This window comes from Loxodonta africana, chromosome 5 (assembly GCF_030014295.1).
Source record: "Loxodonta africana isolate mLoxAfr1 chromosome 5, mLoxAfr1.hap2, whole genome shotgun sequence".
Taxonomy (NCBI): Eukaryota; Metazoa; Chordata; class Mammalia; order Proboscidea; family Elephantidae; genus Loxodonta; species Loxodonta africana.
In genome coordinates this window covers 28,318,419-28,338,249 of record NC_087346.1, presented here as the reverse complement: position 1 = coordinate 28,338,249, position 19,831 = coordinate 28,318,419, and the positions used below count along the sequence as shown (strand labels likewise).

The 19,831-nt window shown below is 38.3% G+C and overlaps 1 protein-coding gene across 3 annotated transcripts in view; it reads right to left on the bottom strand.

Moving 5' to 3' along the window:
- SEC24D (SEC24 homolog D, COPII coat complex component) overlaps window positions 1-19,831 on the bottom strand; it is a 134,075-nt gene that overhangs the window by 63,979 nt on the left and 50,265 nt on the right. For all 3 annotated transcript variants that reach the window (XM_010590519.3, XM_010590520.3, XM_003410416.4), the window contains exons 9-11: window positions 13,378-13,516; window positions 9,565-9,680; window positions 1,468-1,592 (exon numbers count right to left, since the gene is read on the bottom strand). In XM_010590519.3, coding sequence (XP_010588821.2) covers window positions 1,468-1,592; window positions 9,565-9,680; window positions 13,378-13,516 — 380 coding nt within the window. The remainder of the gene's footprint in view (window positions 1-1,467; window positions 1,593-9,564; window positions 9,681-13,377; window positions 13,517-19,831) is intronic.

The following is a 19,831-nucleotide window of genomic DNA, read 5'->3' as shown; positions in this document are numbered from 1 at the left end:
AAGATGGTGATGTGATGATCTGAGTTATGCTGTAGCTGTAAACCAAGGAACATCTGGGACTACTAGAAGCTGAGAGACAGGAACAGATCCTCCTCTTAGAGCGTTCAGAGACAACATGGCCCTGCTGACACCCTGAATTTAGACTACTAGCCTTGAGAACTATGAGACAATACATTCTGTAGTTGAAAGCCACCCACTTTGTAGTATTTATTATGGCAGCTCTAAGAAACTAACACAGAACTAAACAGCCCTATGAAGGAGTGCTATTATTTTAAAAAAAAAAAAAAAAAAAAGCATAACCAGTGAAAATCCCATATTTCTCAAAGTTCCTCCCAAAGAATTGAGTGAGAGAAGCTATAAAAAAAAAAAAAAAATTGAGTGAGAGAAGCTATAGGCACAAACAATTCTGCAGACATTAGATGACTTTCTTATGCCATGGTATTCAACTCGGTCCTGGCTCATTCTTTATTTTAGAATTCAGTTTGAAATCACCTCAGTGTTTTTTAAACATCCGCACTGCTTTTCCAAACCATCCTCAAGAATATTATGACTTCGGTTTCACAGATACAAACAAAATGACTCCTGGGAGGTCCAGAGTTCATGCGTCTGAGCCTCGCATGAAGGAAAGCACCAGTCATGTGTGGAAGGAACACAGAGGAGCTGGTACCCAGACTCACGGAGCTCTCTCTGAAAGCTGAAGACAATGTTTCCTCCCCCAAACATTCCTTTCCAGAACAGTTCAGGGAGCTAGGAAAGGTGTGCTGATGTGGAGACTGCTATGGACACTAGGTGACAGATAACATTTTCTAGCCTGTTTTATTTTCTTAAACACGTCTTCCTCTCATGAAGGCAAGCATTTTCACTGCTCCTGAGTCTCCTTACTAGGTGCTTGTCCTCCACCCTAAACAACTAGTTTGTACACTAACATGATTAAAATGGTCATGTTTACAAAGTCCCTTTCCTTGCGTGCACTGACCTCTACAATGGCAAGAAAAGTGATGTATCTTGTGCTGTTAAGTTAAAGGACAAAGAGGCAGTAAAGCTGCAAGAGGAATAGACAGTGCACCATATGGGCAGAAGGAAATTTGCCTAAAAGTGACTGCTTTTGCCATAAGACGACAGTTCAGTTTCTAGTACACCTCAAACTCTCCCCAACGCTTTTGAAAATTGAGTAACAGATTTCCAAATCCTTCCGATCACACTGTCGGGATTCTTTTTACAATTTTATAATATATTTAGAATGTTTTTTAATTATAGCTCTATTTTTACCTTTTTTTTTTTTTTGCTTTGCATAAAAGATCACTCTGAGTTTAGGACTCGAAAGAATGGTACTGTTTGATTTGCAAATAATTGCCCAATGTCCTCAATACCAACAGATATCAATGAGTCATTCAGAACTTGTTTTCTGGCCATCATATCAATGCAACAATATTGTAAAAGTTTTAAAAAGAACAGCAGTTCTCTTACTTTGGAAGTTTTCCCAGCACAGTCTTCAGTTCTTCACATATGAGTTTCACAAGACCATTCTTTATGTTACTATATGAAACATCAATCATGAAGATAAAGGCTGGTGGGTTGGGAGGCTTATTTTTCTATCGGAAAGCAAAAAAAAAAATATATATATATATATAATTAGAAACTGTACATTTCATAATCAAATTATAACATTCACTAGAAATCCTCGAAGGTCATCAGATTTTTCATTTGATATTTAAGATATAACATCTGTGGCAATACATTCTCTGATGCCATAAAAATGATAAAAGAAGTTGATTATTTTCCAGAGTGTGATCTGGGTTCTATTAAATTAGGTTCACTTTTGTAAAGCTCCAAAGACTTTATTACTGCAATCTGTCCAATGGTCAATACAATATTGTGGCCTGCCTTCCTTCTAACACTGCGCCTAGAAAGAAATACAAACTGTGCCAGAGAAAAGTATATACAATAACTAGTTTGTTTTGAAATTACAGTAAAATGTCATTAATTTGGACATTGTTATTTTCAAATCTCTTCCTTTATAAGCTCATTCAGTTTGAAAGATGAAATTATACACTACAATGTAATTGTATACTTTTCCAAAATTGTACCATATTGTTAAAGACTTACCTAACTTCCTACATATTTGCGGTAAAATGGAATGTTAGGTCTCTATTTGTATAAAATAATCAGTATAACATAAAGCAGCTGCTATGAAAATGTTCTGTAGTTGTTGGTCCCCTTACTGCCTGATGCTCAAATAGCTCTTAGGATGTGATTCTTCAGTTTGAGTCTTACAAAATATTTAGAAAAGAAAGCCACAAGTAAACAACTTTAGTGACTCACATATAGAATAAAAAATTAAAACTAATTTAATTTTAAACTTTATGATAAATTACAAAAATATCATAAAATTATATTTTAATTAATATAATTATAAAATTGACAACGTCCTTAAATTATATTATTGACTCTTTCTACATCCTTTACAAGGCTAGGTATTAACATTATTCTAATAAAATCATTCATTTGAAATTTTAAAACATTACAGGACTTAAAAATATCATCAATCTGAAAACTCCATCACTTTGCCACATTTACCAAAAGCAGACAAAGAAATGAAGAAACTCTCTAGCTGTCTGTGTGATTCATTTTTATTGCAAATCATTCCTGATTCCCACACCTAATCCAATTCATAACACAGGCCTATGTTGATTTATAACATTGAATAAAAATAACTTATTCTCTCCTAAATTTTGCATTACCAATTCCTCACTACATATTTTCCATATCTCCAGCCTGCACATTTCTACAGGAATGCATAAACTCCTTTCTATGCATAAAAATTAATTCATCCTTCCTCTAAGCCTGGAAACATGGAATTAAATCTGACTGTTCTTTCTCTTTCAGCCACTGATTTTTCTTTCACAAAACCTCTCACAATATTTCACTCCATCCTTACGCTTAACCATCTGAGAGCCTAGCATCTTGTGCCTTGATTAACTGTAATGGCTTCATCATTGGCTTCCTTAACCCATTACACTACCCATGTACTCTGGCTTGCTTTGTCCAGCCAAGCTTAATCTCTTTGACTCTGTTTCCACGTCACACTACTCAAGCTGTTCTCTTAAAGGTCACTGACCTCCTACTCATAAACTATTAGAAAAAAAAAAATACCCATTGCCATTGAGTCAATTCTGAGTCATAGTGACCCTATAGGACAGTAGAACAGCCCCAGATGGTTTTCAAGGAGCAGCTGATAGATTCGAACTGCCAACCTTTTGGCTAGCAGCCAAGCTCTTTAACCACTGTGCCGCTAGGACTCCACAAACTACAGTGACTTGAAATAAAATCCATCTCTCATTCTAGATCTCTTTGCAACTTCAGGCACAGCCAACCATCTCACTGTCTTTGCTCCCAGGCCAGAGTAGCATTATTTCTTCTCCCACTTTTCTGACTTCTGCTTTTCCTTTTCTCATCTTTCTCCAAAGGACACTGTGATTGTTAACATTGTGTGTCAACTTGGCTGGGCCATGATTCTCAGTGGTTTGGTAGTCACAATGTAGTTTGGCAGTCATGTAATGATGTGATCATCCTCATGATGAGATCTGATATAACGTGATCACCTCCATGATGGGATCTGCTGTGAGTAGTCAATCACCTGAAAGGAAGTTTCCCTGGAGGTGTGGCCTGCACTCAAACACTTGGGATGTTTCAGCCTCTACAACTGTGTGAGCCATTTCCTTAATATAAATATCTTTCTCTATATATTTATACGTTTTACTAGTTTTGCTTCTCTAGAGAACCCAGCCTAAGACAGGCACTCTCTTCTAACCTCTCATCACGCTTTCCACCATGGAAATTTCATCCATTTACTAAGTTTTAACCAGTACTTCTATATAGCCAACCAATCAATTGCCGTTAAATCGATTCTGACTCATGGCAACCTCATGTGCTTCAGACAAGGATGGATTAACCAGTAAGCAAGGTATGCATCAGCTTATAATAAAGCAAGCTAGGCACAGGCCTACTTGTATTTCCTTACTAATCTCTAGTACTCAATTTCACATGGGTTTCACCACAAAATAGGTGAATTGTGCATTACAGATTAGTAAGTAAGCACAAGTAAGCCTGTGTGTACTTTGCTTATTGGGTAATCTGTCCCTGGCTTCAGGGTAGAACTGTGTTGCACAGGGTTTTCATGGCTATGACCTTTCAGAAGCAGATCTGCATGCAGGCCTTTCTTCCAAGGTGTCTTTGAGTGGATTTGAACTGTCAACTTTTTGGTTAGTAGCTGAGCTCTTAACCATTTGTGCCTCCCAGGGACTCCTAGCACCTCTATATAAGTGACTCAAATTCTCTCCCATCACGGCCTGTTTACTGAGCTTCTAAACAGGAATCCAATGAACACCTCCACATACATATCCTGCCAACCCCTTAGACTCAAAATTTTAAAAGTTAAGACACTATTTCCCCCACTGTACTGGTCTTTTCTATAAGAAACTTACAGAAAACATCATCCTCTAAAATAACCCAGTCTTAAAATTTCATTCTCTCCATAGAATTGTCCATTTCCCTTACCATCCACATCCAGTTAACTGCGAGGCCCTTTGCGGCTCTTCTAGTCCCAGTAACCAAATTCAGTCCCTCGTGTTCTCTTGTCTGGACTACTGCATTGACTTCTAATACCTCCCACCTTCGATCTCTCTCCTCTCATTATACAAACTGCTGTCAGAGTAAACTGTTGGAGGCATAATTCTGATCACAATGCTCCCACCAGTAAGGACCGGAAGTTTGCTGAATGCACTGAGTCTAGCCCACCATGTGACACAAAAAAAGAGTGCTCAATAACTGGTAATTGACTGAATGAATGAATGCATGGATGGATGGATGGATTAAGGGAAACAACTTTCTTCTTAACTCTCAACTGTCTCATGGTCTTCTGAATTAAATACAAGCTCTTCAATTGTGTGGCATTCAAGACCCTCCATAATATGCACTTAACAAACATGTACAAAACTTGCAAGAGATCAAAGACATGATGCTAGACCCAGTAGAAAACAAAAAAGATCCAATATGTCTTAAAACAATTGCCCAGCTTTATATTATTCCCCAATACCTGCTCCACTAACTATTTTAAGTGCCTGCCATTTGCAAAATATCTCCTATCCAGAAGGCACAGCCAAAAGTTAGGCTGGAAAAGTGTTTTGTTTGGCACAGTTTTTTAAAAATATTTGAATTTGAATGTGTTTGGGGGACAACAGGGGCATATACTCACCAATTAACCTACCCCCACACTAGGCCCACGTCACTTATTTACAATGCCTGCCTAGTCCCTGAGGGAATCGGGGTAGATTGCCATTGCCGCTGTGAAATTGTTTCCACTCAGCCTTAAGGTTCCCCTTGTATTTACATATGCTGACATTCTGCTCCTGGTTCAGGCAGCTCAAACATCATTTCCTCTTAGAAGTCTCCCTCAAGACTTCAAATCATGTTATTTTGCTCTCCGTTTTCTGAGAATTGTACTCTGATTATTCTACTCTTACAGCATCTATCATATCTGGCTTTATGGTAATCATATACATTTTTTCTCACTCCTATAAATGAATGGTAAGTACCTTGAGATTATGTTCATTATCTTATTAATTTTGATACCCCTCACAGCACAAAACCAAGTGCCTCAGACATTTGAGGCATCCAATAAATGGAAAACCTGGTGGTGTAGTGGTTAAGAGCTATGGCTGCTAACCAACAGGTTGGCAGTTTGAATCCATCAATTGCTCCTTGGAAACCCTATAGGGCAGTCCTACTTTGTCCTATAAGGTCACTATAAGTCACAATCGACTCGATGGGAACGGGTTGGTTTGGTTCGGTTCTGTTAATAAATGTTAAAAGTGAAATAAAGTGAAGAAATAATCTTTTTATTAAGGAAAAAAGATTTGCATTTCAGGACGATTTTATATTTTAACTTTCAGTTATGTGACAGAGATGGAGTCTCCATTTCCAGGGTTACCCATTGCCATAGAGTCGATTCCAACTCATAGTGACCCTAGGGGACAGAGTAGAATTTCCCCGTAGGGTTTCCAAGGAGTGGCTGGTGGATTCAAACTGCCGACCTTTTGGTTAGCACCCGTAGCTCTTAACCACTGTGCTACCAAGGCTCTTTTCCTGGGTTACTCTCTGGTAATTTTGTAAATACTTGCCTATGTATCCCCTGTATTGATAGAAAACTTGGCTTCCCATGGTCTGGGTGGTGCAAACGATTAACAAGCTTGACTAATTGAAATGTTGGAGGTTCTAGTCAACCCAGAGGCACATTGGAAGAAAGGTCTGGAAATCCATATCCAGAAAAATCAGCCACTGAAAACTCTGCAGAACACAGTTCTATTCTGACACACATGGGGTTTACCATATGTTGGAGTCAACAGCAGCTGTGTTTTTTTTTTTTTTTTTCTGGTCCTGTAGACATGCTTTTCAGTCTGGCTTCATCACCTTCTAGATGCATGACATGAAGCCAGTACTTAAGCTCCCTAAGCCTCCGTTTCCTCATATAATGATAGTGCTTACTTTATGGGTTCCTTGTGAGAACTAAATGATACAATACATAGAAAGCACCTAGCACACAGTCTGACTACATAGTAAATGTTTAAAAATGCTAATTTTATTATCTACAATTGGCATTAAGGTAAATTTAAAATTCCCTAAAATGAATATAGGAAAATGTGATTTTGTAATTTTCCTCCCAGCTTGTATGGTGTTAAAAAATACATGTACAAATTAAATAAGCTCTTTTCACCATCTAAATCCCTAAGCCAATCAATTACTGTACTTACATTTTAAGTTATAATTAAATTTGATGATATTTACAACATCTTTTATGATGAATTCTACTTGGAATAGTAAAAGGAAGATTAAGCTTACAAAAAACTTTAAAAATGTACAAATTTTATTTGGTTCCTTGCCTGCTGGGTGAGATTTCCCAACAATTAGACATCTGGAACATTTCCAGATAACAGAGCTTGAAGAAACTAAGACTTTTGTTCCCAGAAATAGATTTGACTCTCTGCCTAAGTTTCTTCTCAAAAAAGCATAAAATCAAGATAATGTAGCCTTTTTGGCAGAGAACTGGAAGAGTAGAGCATGGTTAGATTTATAATATGGTTGCAAAGATCAGTGGACAAATTTTCCATCACTAGTTACAATAGCTTTATTACGTTTAATTGGAGCTTCAAGCGTTTATATTCTGCCTAATGATTTTCCTTCTGCCAACACAGGCAAAGAACAAATAAATTATCCAAAAATAATTGGTACTTTGACATACTTTTTGCCTGAAATACATGCAACATTTGTATCAAAAATGTTCCTACATTTTCCAAGATACGTTTAAACTTGACAACATTTTAAAATAATAAAGCAAGTTTTCTTTAATAACTACTTCCATGTAATATAGTACAAAAGAATCAGATAAAATGCTAAAATAAGTGCAATAATTTGTTTAACTGAAAAAAAAAAAAATTAAAAATCCAGTCAATGCAAAAGATGTCAGGAAAAATGTTCCTTATGATCTATAGTGAAAACCTGAATATCACTGAAATGTTTCAATTAAACTTAAAAATCATCATTGGTTATTATTTTATTTCATCATGTTAAATACTCGTAACGGGCACCCTGAGGACCTAACATTTGTCAAAAGCTTTGCTAAGTACCACTGGGCAAAGACGAGCAAAAACAGCTCTTGTTGTCAAGGAACTTACTCTAGCAGGGTGACTGCTCTACTCGTAAATGGAGACGTGTCTCCAGGCACTTCTTTGTAGCATTTAAGATTCAAATTATTAATAAACACCTAGTGAAATAACAGAACCACTCAGCCAAATGGGCCTCACTTGGAGCTGCCAGTTCTCTTAGAGAAGAGTAAGCTTCAGCCTAATACATTGACTGGTTCCCTAGCAAACATCTAAGAAAGACATCTGTGGATCAGGGGCTGTTTTCCAGGAACTGGGCATCAGTTAGTTAGTATCCATTTTGGGGAGAGAAGGAAAAAATTCAGAATGACCTGTTTCTTCAAGTCTATATACATGGTGTTTCAGATAGAGGCTGAAATCTGAACTGATGCTCAAGATACTCAAATCCCTGAAGAATTTTTAAGTCCTGCAAGGCACCCATAATGATGTGGCTATCATTACAACATTGGAGAAGGGAAACAGCCAGTCCTAGGAATAGTAACACATCTGCAAATTCATTCATTCGGCTTACACTGATCAGCTGCCTACCCTGTGCCTGACACGGCCACTGCGATAGGTGCAATAAGGATGACTAGGGTAAAGTTCTTGCCCACAAGGATATCAGTAACTATGAAGGGGGCAGATATGTAAACAAAGATTTAAATTCCATGGAGACAACTGCTAAAACAGAGATACGCCAAATTCTCTGAAAAAAATTGTAGATGCAGTTAATAACTACAATGAGAAAGTCAGATAAAGTTGTACGTGTGTGTACATACACATGCAAACTAAAATTTCCGCCAGGCATCGGAGAATTAGTAGGAGTTAGCCAGGTGGGGTACGTGCAGATATGACAGGAGGATAGAAAGGCATTCTGTTCAAGAGAACTCTTAGATAAGGCAGGAGTTGTAAAAGGGGCTGGTGAGTCCAGTGTTTAACTGGTGAGACTTTCGTACAGTTGAAGATAAAGATGAGGTGGTAGTTTGGGGTTCAACAGCTAATGGTCTTATAAGGGAAGTTAAACTGTTTGACCCTAATTTTTTGGGAAAAAAAAGAACCAAGTAGAGGTTCATGGAAGGTAGGGGAGAAGTCTCATGATTACCTTTCATAGCAGGGAAACCAGAAACCAGGACCTCAGGTGCTGAAATAGCCTAACGAAGATGCTGAGATTGTGGTGACAAGTGGGGTACAAGAGGGAGGCACAGAAACACGTCAACGGCCCTATGGACCATATTGGTTGAAGTTTTGCCTTGGAAGGGAAATTTTTATGGGATTGTTAACAAAATAAGGGAAGCAGAAGGCACTATATGGAACATTGCATTAAGAAACTAGCATATTCTATCTGGTTGTTCGTTGCTGGTTGCCACTAAGTTGATTCTGACTCATAGTGATCCCACGTGTGCAGAGTAGAGTCATTCCATACGGTTTTCAAGGCTGTGACCTTTCAGAGGCAGATCGGTAGGCCTGTCTTCCGAGGTGTCTCTGGGTGGGTTCATACTGCCAACTCTTCGGCTAGTAGTCAAGCGCTTAATAGTCGGTGCCACCCAGATTCCATTTTTTTTTTTTTTCTGAGATGACCTCATGTAACTTTAAGGCTCACAGTAGGGATATAAAAATTAATTTTTTTTCTATTTCTGGAATTGCTATTTAGTTTGTAGAAATGATCACCCCAGTGGATGGTTTGGCAATTTAATCATGTTAGGGTAGGGACCTAAGCGCTGCATCTGTGTCTTCAAGGTACCATCACGGTGCTTTGCATGTAACAGGCATCAAAGTTTGTGAATAAGAGTCAATTCTTTACATATGAAAGTTATTCAGTTGGATTTGACATCAACGTACAAACACTTGAAGTCCTGGGAACACTTACTCTGCAGTAATCCAAAGTAGCAACATATTCATAAGATCCTAAAGACAGCTCTGGCTTCTCATAGTGGTCCAGTCTTCTCCCGATGTGGTCCAGATGTTGGAAATAGAATGGTGGAACTAATAAAAACAAACAGGAAAGGGAATCTTTTGTTTTCATAAACACAGACAATTTAGTAAGTCCTTAAAATTTACTATGGGAGGAAAAAGATTTAGTATGAGAAAAGGGCATTTTAAACCTGGAATGCAGTATATTCTAAATATCAACTATTTAAAAAGCTTGTCTTGGAAAGGACTCAGGCTTTCTAAAAAAATCCTCTCAATCCTTCCACAAGTTATTGATGACAAAGAACTTTTATAATTTAGACCATCCTATTAGATCGATGGCACTAGTTTTTTTTTTTTTTATTAGAGAAACAGGGGATAAAAGCAGTGGTATTTTTTTTACTGGGTGTTACAACCCAGGTTTAATTGTCCGTATTTAATTAATGCTTTTAAAAAGAACTTTCATTACTCTAACTATTGGAATTTTCAATATACCTAACAGAAATATACCCAGGTTACATGGACTATACAAGTAACTGCAATATCTCTTATCCTTTCCTTGAGAGATGTCTTCAGCCATGGTGAGTTTGCATTGTTATCTTCAAATGTTTGGGCTTCAGGGTAGACAGGATTACTGTATTAGGAAAAGACTACACCACTAAGATCTCAACTGAGGGACTCTAATTGGATTCAAATGTCTAAGAAGGTTCATTCTGGCAAAGACCTGGAAGTCATCCAATAGCCCAGGAACACTGATGAGTCACATACTGAACACTTGCACAAATATGGCCTGGTATCTCTGTGAAAGTGAACTCCAGCTGCCTTGAGATTAATAGTACCGACCATCAAAGCTGCTGCCAGTGGAAGAATTTAGTATAACCAGCAATGCTCTGCTTTTAAGCATTTCAAAAGAACAACATTTTCATTTGTTAAAACACAAAAGTAATGTCTTTTTATAAAAAGCCAACAACTCTGTGTTCATTGTTTTTAGTTGTGAAACTAACACTTAGATTACATACAACAGGACTGTGTTCTTAGGTTGGGCTTAAAAAAAAAATCACTGAGGCTTGATTTTTCTATTTTCTTACCATATCATGGCCATCTCTTTTAATACAAGTTTTATAAATTCATAAGTATTTAGAGATCTCTGAATTTGGAAAATTCAATGTCTTGAAAACTGTTGTAGAAATGGAAACTGACAGTATATAAAAAAAAAAAAAAACGAAGAGGGCCTTAAATTGCATTTCTGTTGCATTTAGATGAGACAGAGGACGCCACATTGGCTTGTAGGACGTCTGGGTCAGTGATTTCCACATAATGTAACCTGTAACTCATCCACATTCACATGTAATATATGAACTTTTGTTTCTTTTGAATTAACCAATTTTAAATATTTTAGTATTTAATATTATCCATCATGTTTAATAAACCAAAATGCAAGGAACGTCATAAATTATGCACTGCCATATGACACTTGTTTTCCTGCAGGCCTTTTGACCTTATATGTGTCCCACTGGGCAATCTCTGGACAATCTGCAGAGAAATAGAATGGAACCATGTGACTGAGCCTGCTGAGTTCTTTCTAACTCCAACAAACCTCCGACTTCTTTAAACCTAAATGAAGAGTGTAGGTGTCAACATAAATCTAAGGGACTCTGGCTTTCTCGTGGGGACAAATATCTGAGCCCCGTATGAATAACCCTGTTGTAACATGAACATGGGAGCCTCCTAGCAGTGGATACCCACAGGAACAGAATCTACTGAGCGGAGCTAGCAGTCTGGTGTTGGCAAGAATGCTGAATAGTTTTTCTCTACCCAGAAATGGCTGGGCCTTTTAAGGCTATGGGTGTGAGGTAAGGAATCGCATCAAGCTGAAGATCCTGAATGTGCCACCCACACCCAACTCACTGCTGTCGAGTCAATTCCGACTCACAGCGACCCTACAGGGTTTCCAAGGCTGTAAATCTTTGTGGAAGCAAACTGTCACATCTTTCTCCTGTGGAGCAGCTGGTAGGTTTTAACTGCTGACTGCTTTAACCACTGTACTACCAGGGCTTCTCTTGGATGCCCCAAGTGCTGGATAAATTTCTGATCACCCTGCTAAGAAAGTTGAGGGCTTAGGTGAAGACACTGAGGAACTTGGGACTCTGTTAGAGCATGTCATCTGAACGTTTCAGAAGAGGCTTCTGCCTTCTTATGACATTTTCCCCCAAAACAATAGCACAGATAAATGAATTGTCACTGGGTTAAAGTTAAAACAAAACAAACAAACAAAATACACTTGCCACCGAGTCAATTCTAAAGCATGGTGACCACACATGTTTTAGAGCAGAACTGTGCTCCACAGGGTTTTCAATAGCTTTGATTTTTCGAAAGTGGATTGATAGGCCTTTCTTCCAAGGTGACTCTGGGTGGATTCGAACTTCCAACCTTTTGGTTAGCAGCTAAGGTCTTAACCATTTGTGCCAACCAGGGAATTCTCCTGAAGTTTAGGTCCCATGATTTAGTAATATCCAAAGATTTGGTTGCAGATTTCAGCCAGGATGAGAGACGGAACAAGATCTTCCTTAGAACGAGAAGCAAAAGTAGAGAGCTAACAGAATCTGGTTTCACTGGGCTATCTAATTTCCACTGAGTAGATGCCACAGCTGGAGCAAAGAGAGGGACATCCCAAGAGGTCCATGTGACAGCCAGAAACCAATGATTCAACTCCACAGTAAGGCATTTTTCAGAACTAACCAAGGGTCTTCGTGAGAAGGACTAACAATGCCAGTCAGGCAGTCTAAGGTGGGCAAAGCCGTGAACCATGATAAAGGGGCAGGGAAGCGAGGACACAAGCAGTGCTCTCCCACCAGAGAATGATCACAGGGCAGAGATGCCATGAAGGCAATGGCGTAAGCAGAAAACTGTGCCTGAGCTCTACTGCCAGGGAGTAACCAGCATCCGTGGAGACACGGCTCAGCGTGCAGCACAGGCGTCAGCTCTAATTAACCACAGGGAAGAATGTCCGTGAAGGCAGGAACAGAAGAAAACATGCAGAAAACTCATATGTTAATACTCATCACATAAACTGTTCTAGAAAAATTCTATCAGTATAAATGAACGTGAGGACACTTTCAATCTGAGTACGTGCTTTAACACGAAAGAATTAAAAACAGAGAAATGCTACAAGTCTAATAAATGTCAGCACACGTTTGACAAGTTTGCAGTTTTTTTCAACATCAGTGAATTCAAATTGGAATAAAACTGATAATAAAATGAATATGGAAAAGCCCTTTGTAATAATTTTCTTTCCTCTCTAAACAATCCAGGATTTATATTGGAGAAAAAAAAATCCATATAAGTGTTAAAGCCCTTAGTTATACATAAGCTTTTCCTAAATATTCATGAGCTCATATTCAAGAATAAGCCTGAAGAATGACAAAAGAGGGAAAGTTTCTCAGCTTTACCATTTGTAAATATAAGAGGTGAAATGTTGCATTTTGCTTCTAGCTGAGTCTTGTGCAAAGAGACTGAAAAATAAAATGTTTTCCTACTTTTGAGTTTTCTTTCACAAGAAACACTACAGCTTCTACGTGAGGCTCGTGGAGCTGCGTAAGGCCAGGAGGGGCTTGAATGTCCCAAATGGAGCATGTTCTGATTAATTTCCTTCCAATAAAGTTACAAAGAAGGTGGTACTTGTAAATAGAAAATTAAAAAAATCTATGCTTCTCCTAAGCTAACAAGTGTAATGTATTTCATTCAATAAGGAGCATTCAATGGCACCACGTACCGTCATTCACACAGCTGCAAAATCCACACTGATACCTCCTTCCTCCTTCAATGAACTGCATAAACGGGCACATGTAGGCTTTGCACCTGTTGCATCTGACTGGTCCATTCTCGCCATGATTTACTAGGTAAAGGGGAGTCTGTAAGAAGCAAGTAAAATTAAGCAATAGATATTTCAGAAATCCTATGTAATAACTGTAATCTGAAAAGTCTTCTAATGGCAGTGATTATGGAACTTCTAACTCTTAACACTCTCCAGGAGAGTAAGGATGCCTTGTTGGATGCCATGTGAATTCAAGCAATAAGACATTGTCCATAATATTCAAATAAAAATTAAATATTTCTCTCATTTAACAGCATATATTTATATATACCCAAAACCAAATCCATTGCCATCGAGTAATTTCTAACTCATAGCAACCCTACAGGACAGAGTAGAACTCCCCCATAGGCCTTCCAAGGAGCAGCTAGTAGATTGGAACTGCTGACCTTTTGGTTAGAAGCCCGCCCAGCTCTTAATATTTACATGTGTTTATATATACACCAACTTGATGGCACCTAACAACAACGTTTGTGTATATGTGTGTGATGCGGGGAGGAAGAGAGGAAGGAAGGGAAGAACACAGGGATATAATGATGGCAATAATACATTAAAAATGTCCTGGATGCCTTTTGCCACAGATTTTGCTGTTTGTTCATAGACTATAAATAAAGAGGTAAATTGGGTCTGATTTTATAAACTTTATTTTGCATAGCAGTATGCTGTTTACATAGTTTCATCTAAGTATACAAAATACGTCTTCAAAAATGCAATTATCTGTTTGAAGAAATAGGTAACAACTCTCACTCATTCAGGCAAGGAGGCTGGTTCTGCCTTTTCTGTCACTCTATCAGCTGACAAAATGTTTCACAGAGTGCTTTCAACGTGGCTGGTCATACTCTGCCAGGACTGAAAAATAAGCATTTCAATTTCTTCTTCCTCATAAACATACATAGGAAACCATTACATATTTTTTTAAAGTTTGAAAGGGAAAATGCTTCAGCATTAGAATATGGCCTTTTTCTAACTCTTCCACCTTTTAGCCTAAAACCACAAGGGTTCTAGTTTTTATAAATCTCCCTGAAGAAAACATTTTTAGAAAAGCATGAGAATGATAGGGTTTGGCACATCAACCTTCTTTAAAGAAAAAGACGTAAATGAAGCAGACTGCTAGCTTTTTAATGGAGATCTGAAGAGGAGGAGCTAAGTGGTGAGGAGGTGGGTTCATAAGGCTATTTTCTGCCCAAGTCCACTTTTGCTCCCTACCCAGATGGCAAAAGGTCTGTTTGCATTGTTAAAAAGCAAAGATGCCACTTTAAGGATTAAGGTGCACCTGACCCAAGCCATGGTGTTTTCAGTTGCCCATATGCATGAGAAAGCTGCACAATGAATAAGGAATACGAAAAAAGAACCGATGCTTTCGAATTACAGTGTTAGTGATACCATGGACTGCCAGAAGAAGGACCAAATCTGTCTTGGAAGAAGTACAGCTAGAATGCTCCTTAGAAGCAAGGATGGCGAAACTTCACCTCACATACTTTGGGCATGTTATCAGAGAGAACAGTCCCTGGAAAAGAACATCATTCTTGGTAAAGTAGAGCGTCAGCGAAAAAGAGGAAGACCCTCAATGAGATGGATTGACACGGTGGCTGCAACAATGGGCTCAAACAGCAACAATTGTGAGGATGGTGCAGGACCAGGCAGTGTTTCATTCTGTTGTACGCAGGGTCGCTACGAGTCGGAACTGACTCAACAGCACCTACCAACAACAACAACCAGATGGTCAACGTGAAGACTAATCCGCCGCTGAAGTTTCAGGCACAGAGGCCCCAGAGCAGAAAAAACAGCTTCAGCACAGTATGCAAAGGAGTCAGGGAAAGGATTTAAAAAACGTTTGGAAGCACTCCCTGTTGCTTCTGCACTGCCCTGCCTCCACCTCCTGCCCAAGGAAGCCAGACAGCAGTTAAGATTTTCTTACGTATTGTCTCTTCTGATCCATAGTATGGACAGTTCTAGTGCCCCGCTGGTGGGGTTGTGACAAGGACTAAATGAGTAATACATGTGGGTAATACATGAAGGCCAGTGAAAAAGAGGAAGACCCTCAACGAGATGGATTGACACAGTGGCTGCAACAATGGGCTCAAACATAGCAACAATGAGGATGGTGCAGGACCAGGCAGTGTTTTGTTCTGTTGTATATAGGGTTGCTATGAGTCGGAAACAACACAATGGCACCTAACAACACAACATGTGCAATAGAGAGCACAGTGCCTGGCACACAACTGTTGGACAAAAGGTAACTTATCATTTCTATACAGAATCCCCTTTCCTCTCTCAAAACCACTCAGTTCAGGAAGGAGTATTTCTAACTGGAGAGTTACAGCTCGGTAAGTTTGAAATGGACTCTCCAGTTCCTGGAGGCATTTATTTATATAAATATTTAAATTAGCCAACTTGTTTGTTATTGCAAAATGTTATTAAAAAGTGATCTAGAAGGCATGGGATCTACCTTTCAGGAGACTGATACAATCCAGGGTAAAAGCTGAGATGCAGAGTAGATTTTAAAAACACTGTAGAAATTTGATTTAAATGTACACACATACATGCAAACATATTAAAACATACAATACTCTTTTTTATACAAACCTTTTGTTTAAAAGGCATAAAATGGCAAATGTTTTTGGTTTTTAGCTGGTAAAACAAGAAATAATCTGAAGAGATAAGGGGGAAATGAACAAAAAGATGTAGGTAGAAGCAAAGATCCTGAGAACCAGGAATGGAGAATGAGGAGAGTAAGAAGTGACAGACAGCAAAAACGTAATGAGACGGTAGCCCTTCCTGAGTCTTCAAAAATCCAGTTATCCATCCTGCCTCTTTGACTGTTCTGTTCTAGAGCTTCAACTTTTGAGATCAGAAGATGCTTTGAGGAGTTAAACTATGGTGAAGGCCTACCATTTGCCTCTACTCCAGCCATCTTTTTTTTCTGCATCCTCTTATTTTCAAAGTAGCAAAGGCTGTAATCAATTCCCTGAGAGACTTCAGAAACACAATATGATGCCATTATTTCTAGACAAACCAGAGGTAATGGAAGGCAACTGATCTGATTTTTATTGGTATGACTTGTTCAAAGGTAGGCCCAGCCTAAAATTACTGTGAAATTGTCAGCAACTAACACCTAAGCATTCCAATCCTGGCAGATTCAAACTTGCAGCCCTGAAAAGGAATGTCTAGTCATAAACCAGCGTCAAGCAATGACTGTATCTAAGCTGTTAAATATGCTTACATTTTCTCGACTTTCACTCTTTTGGAAGCAGGATGATGGATCTGTACGTAAGGTCTTCAGACAATTGTGCTGACAGTAAAGAATGTTAAAAGCTTTTTAACTGTTTACATTTTATTTTCAGGCAACAGGACACGGGCTTCTAAATTGTGCTGTCTTGTTTCATATCCCTCAGGCCATGTTGAAAACCATCAGAAATTTTTCTTTGCTCTCTCCAGATGTCTGCTTATCTGCCACACAGGAGTATGCAAGAGCTCATAAACAGCTAATTTCACTTCTCTTCTGAATTCAGCATTAGTGTATGTAGCTTTTTTTTAAATAATGCTGATGACTTTCCAAATTTTTCCCTAATTTTTTTTCTTACAAAAGATATTATATCACATTTAAAACATTTTTAGGTTTTATAATTTTGCTCATAAATGTACTCTGATTTTTTGGCCTCTAGCATATCCCTGTCCTTTTTATTCCCTGTTCTTATCTTAAATGGAAAAGTGAAAGGATAGAGTGACTCTAAAAACCTCCTCTGACTATTCTTGGTTCTGACCCTGTGTGACATGACCCAGTTAATACAATTTGAAAAGTGATGGGGAAGCAGAGGAAAGAGAATAATATTTAATTCTCTGCCTGTATTTGGATTATCATGGCCATGCCAAATATAATATTGGTACTAATTTTAATTAGAACACTTTAATTAAATAAAACGTATCTCTTCTGTTGTGCATGTGTAGCGTCACGGTTGATTGCAGAACACAAGTCAGAATGTAACTCACTGGGAAGCTAGGTTCAGTGCTAAAATATCAGTAATTGAGAAACAAAACAAAAACTTTTGGTTACTTTTTCATATAAAAGAAGTAGCCTGCAAGATATCTGTATCAAGGAAAACCTTCCGGATACATTGGTAAAATTTTCAAGGTCTTCTTATTTTAATATATTATTGATTTTCTAAACATTCCTGCTATTACCTCAGGTAAGTAGCATTTTTATAGTAAGTGCTGGGTATATTGTGTGCCTCTCTGAGGCTTACAGTCTAGGGGAATAGAAAGACATTGAACAAGCATGTAAATGTATATAATTAAAAGAACAGGGTACGAGTAAAAAGAATGTTGGGAGGTAGTGTTTCAAGATCATTAACAAAAGCCCTTTTTAGCCTAAAAAGGTAATGTTAAACTGTTCACAGAATGCATTTCCAAAACAAAAATAGATGCTTAAAGGAAATGAAACACAATGTCAAGAGAACCAACATGAGGATTTTTATAAAGTTTGAAGAGTATGTATTTGAGTTTTTGTACACATATGATCAAGAAAAATCTGACTACAGAGTCTATGTTTTCAGGAAAATGATAAACAACAGACAGTAACTAAATATTAAAAGCAGATATACCAAACCAGGAAAGTTAAGAAAATATGAAGATGTTTTTCTAGCACAGATCCAGTAGGTGGCACTGTGCAATTAAAAATTAAAGTAAAACAAACCTGCTGCTGTTCAGTGGACTCTGATTCCTAAAGACCCTATGGGACAGAGCAGAACTGCCCCATAGGGTTTCCAAGAAGCAGCTGGTGGATTCAAACTGCTGACCTTCTGGTTAGCAGCTGTAGCTCTTAACCACTGCACCACCAGGGCTCCAGCTAATTCATCAGCAGGTAATAAAACACGCAAAATGTTATATTCATTTTGTATAACTCTAATAAAATATATTATTATTGGTGCTAACAGTTAATGCGCTTGGCTGCTAACTGAAAGGTTGGAGGTTCGAGACCACCCAGAGGCACCTAAGAAGAAAGGCCTGACTGATCTACTTCCAAAACAATCAACCACTGAAAATCCTATGAAGCACAGTTCTCTGACACACGCAGGGTTGCCTGAGTTGAAATTCACTCAACAGCAACTGGCTGGCTTTCTCTGCCTATAACCAGGATACTGCTGGTTGAAAGGTGTCCCCATTGCCCCTCTGTTCTAGCATTTGCCCCATGACTCACTTTTCTTTTTTTCAGCACAATTCACAAAAATTCTAATATGTGCACACACACCCACACACTCTCACTCTTTACCTACCTTCCCTTCTCTTCTAACATCTGTTTACTAATTTTGAAAAAATGCATACTTTCCATTTTCCATGTACTCTTCTCTTCCCCTTTCTCTCATTAGAAGTCTCCAGCAAAGTGACCCGTGTATTGGGACTACACAGCTGTCATCACATTACCCGTATTCTGCTTCACTAAGTGCCTGAAGGAAATATCTCAGCTAGCAGTTATTGGGTGTGGGAGAGACATTTTTGTCTACAAAACCAAAAAAAAAAAACACACACCTGTTTCCATCAAGTTGATTCTGACTCATAGAGAACTGCCCCATAGGTTTCTAAGGAGTGCCTCGTGGATTCAAACTGCCAACCTTTTGGTTAGCAGTGAAACTCTTAACTATGCCACCAGGGTTTTTAGCTACAGTGGCTCCTAAACCGGGTGAGAAGATTCACAGTAAGAAGACCTGACAAAATGTAACAGCCCGATAAAGGATCACATCCCTAATAAATCACTACGAATACATATCCAGAGCAGCAATGACTGTACCTTGTCAACGCATCTGGCAAGCAGTTACTTCTGGGGATTGGGGGCTGCTTCTTTTTTGGACCTCTCTCTAGAGGAGGTCAGTGAGCAATTGAATTAATTGGGAGATATAAGTAGAAGCAATGGAAACGGTATGTGAAAAGATGATCCAGAACCTACGACGAACAACCACCCATTAAAAATGTTAAACACGCAGACTATTAGGTTTGCTGGAAAACAAGAAGACTCAGATTCCCAGAGGATTAGGCCCAGAAGCTGAAAGGAAAAGACAGCCAGTATCAACTGCACGCATTAAAGAAATTTCCATATGAAAGAGAAATGAGAAGCAGCTAGTATGTTTTCTATTTTTAGGTTTACCAGATTTGACATTTAGTCAGGCTACATGGACAGAAAAAATACAAGTCAATAGGCTACTTACTTGCCAGTCCCTTTTTTTTTTTTAAACAGCAGTACTATTTTGTTTGACTATTTTTAAATAACAAGTCCAGCATAAACAGAATACTATTTTCTGAATGCGTTTAAGAATATATACCTTCTAAAGAGAAATAGAGCTTGATAATAACGCATTTAATA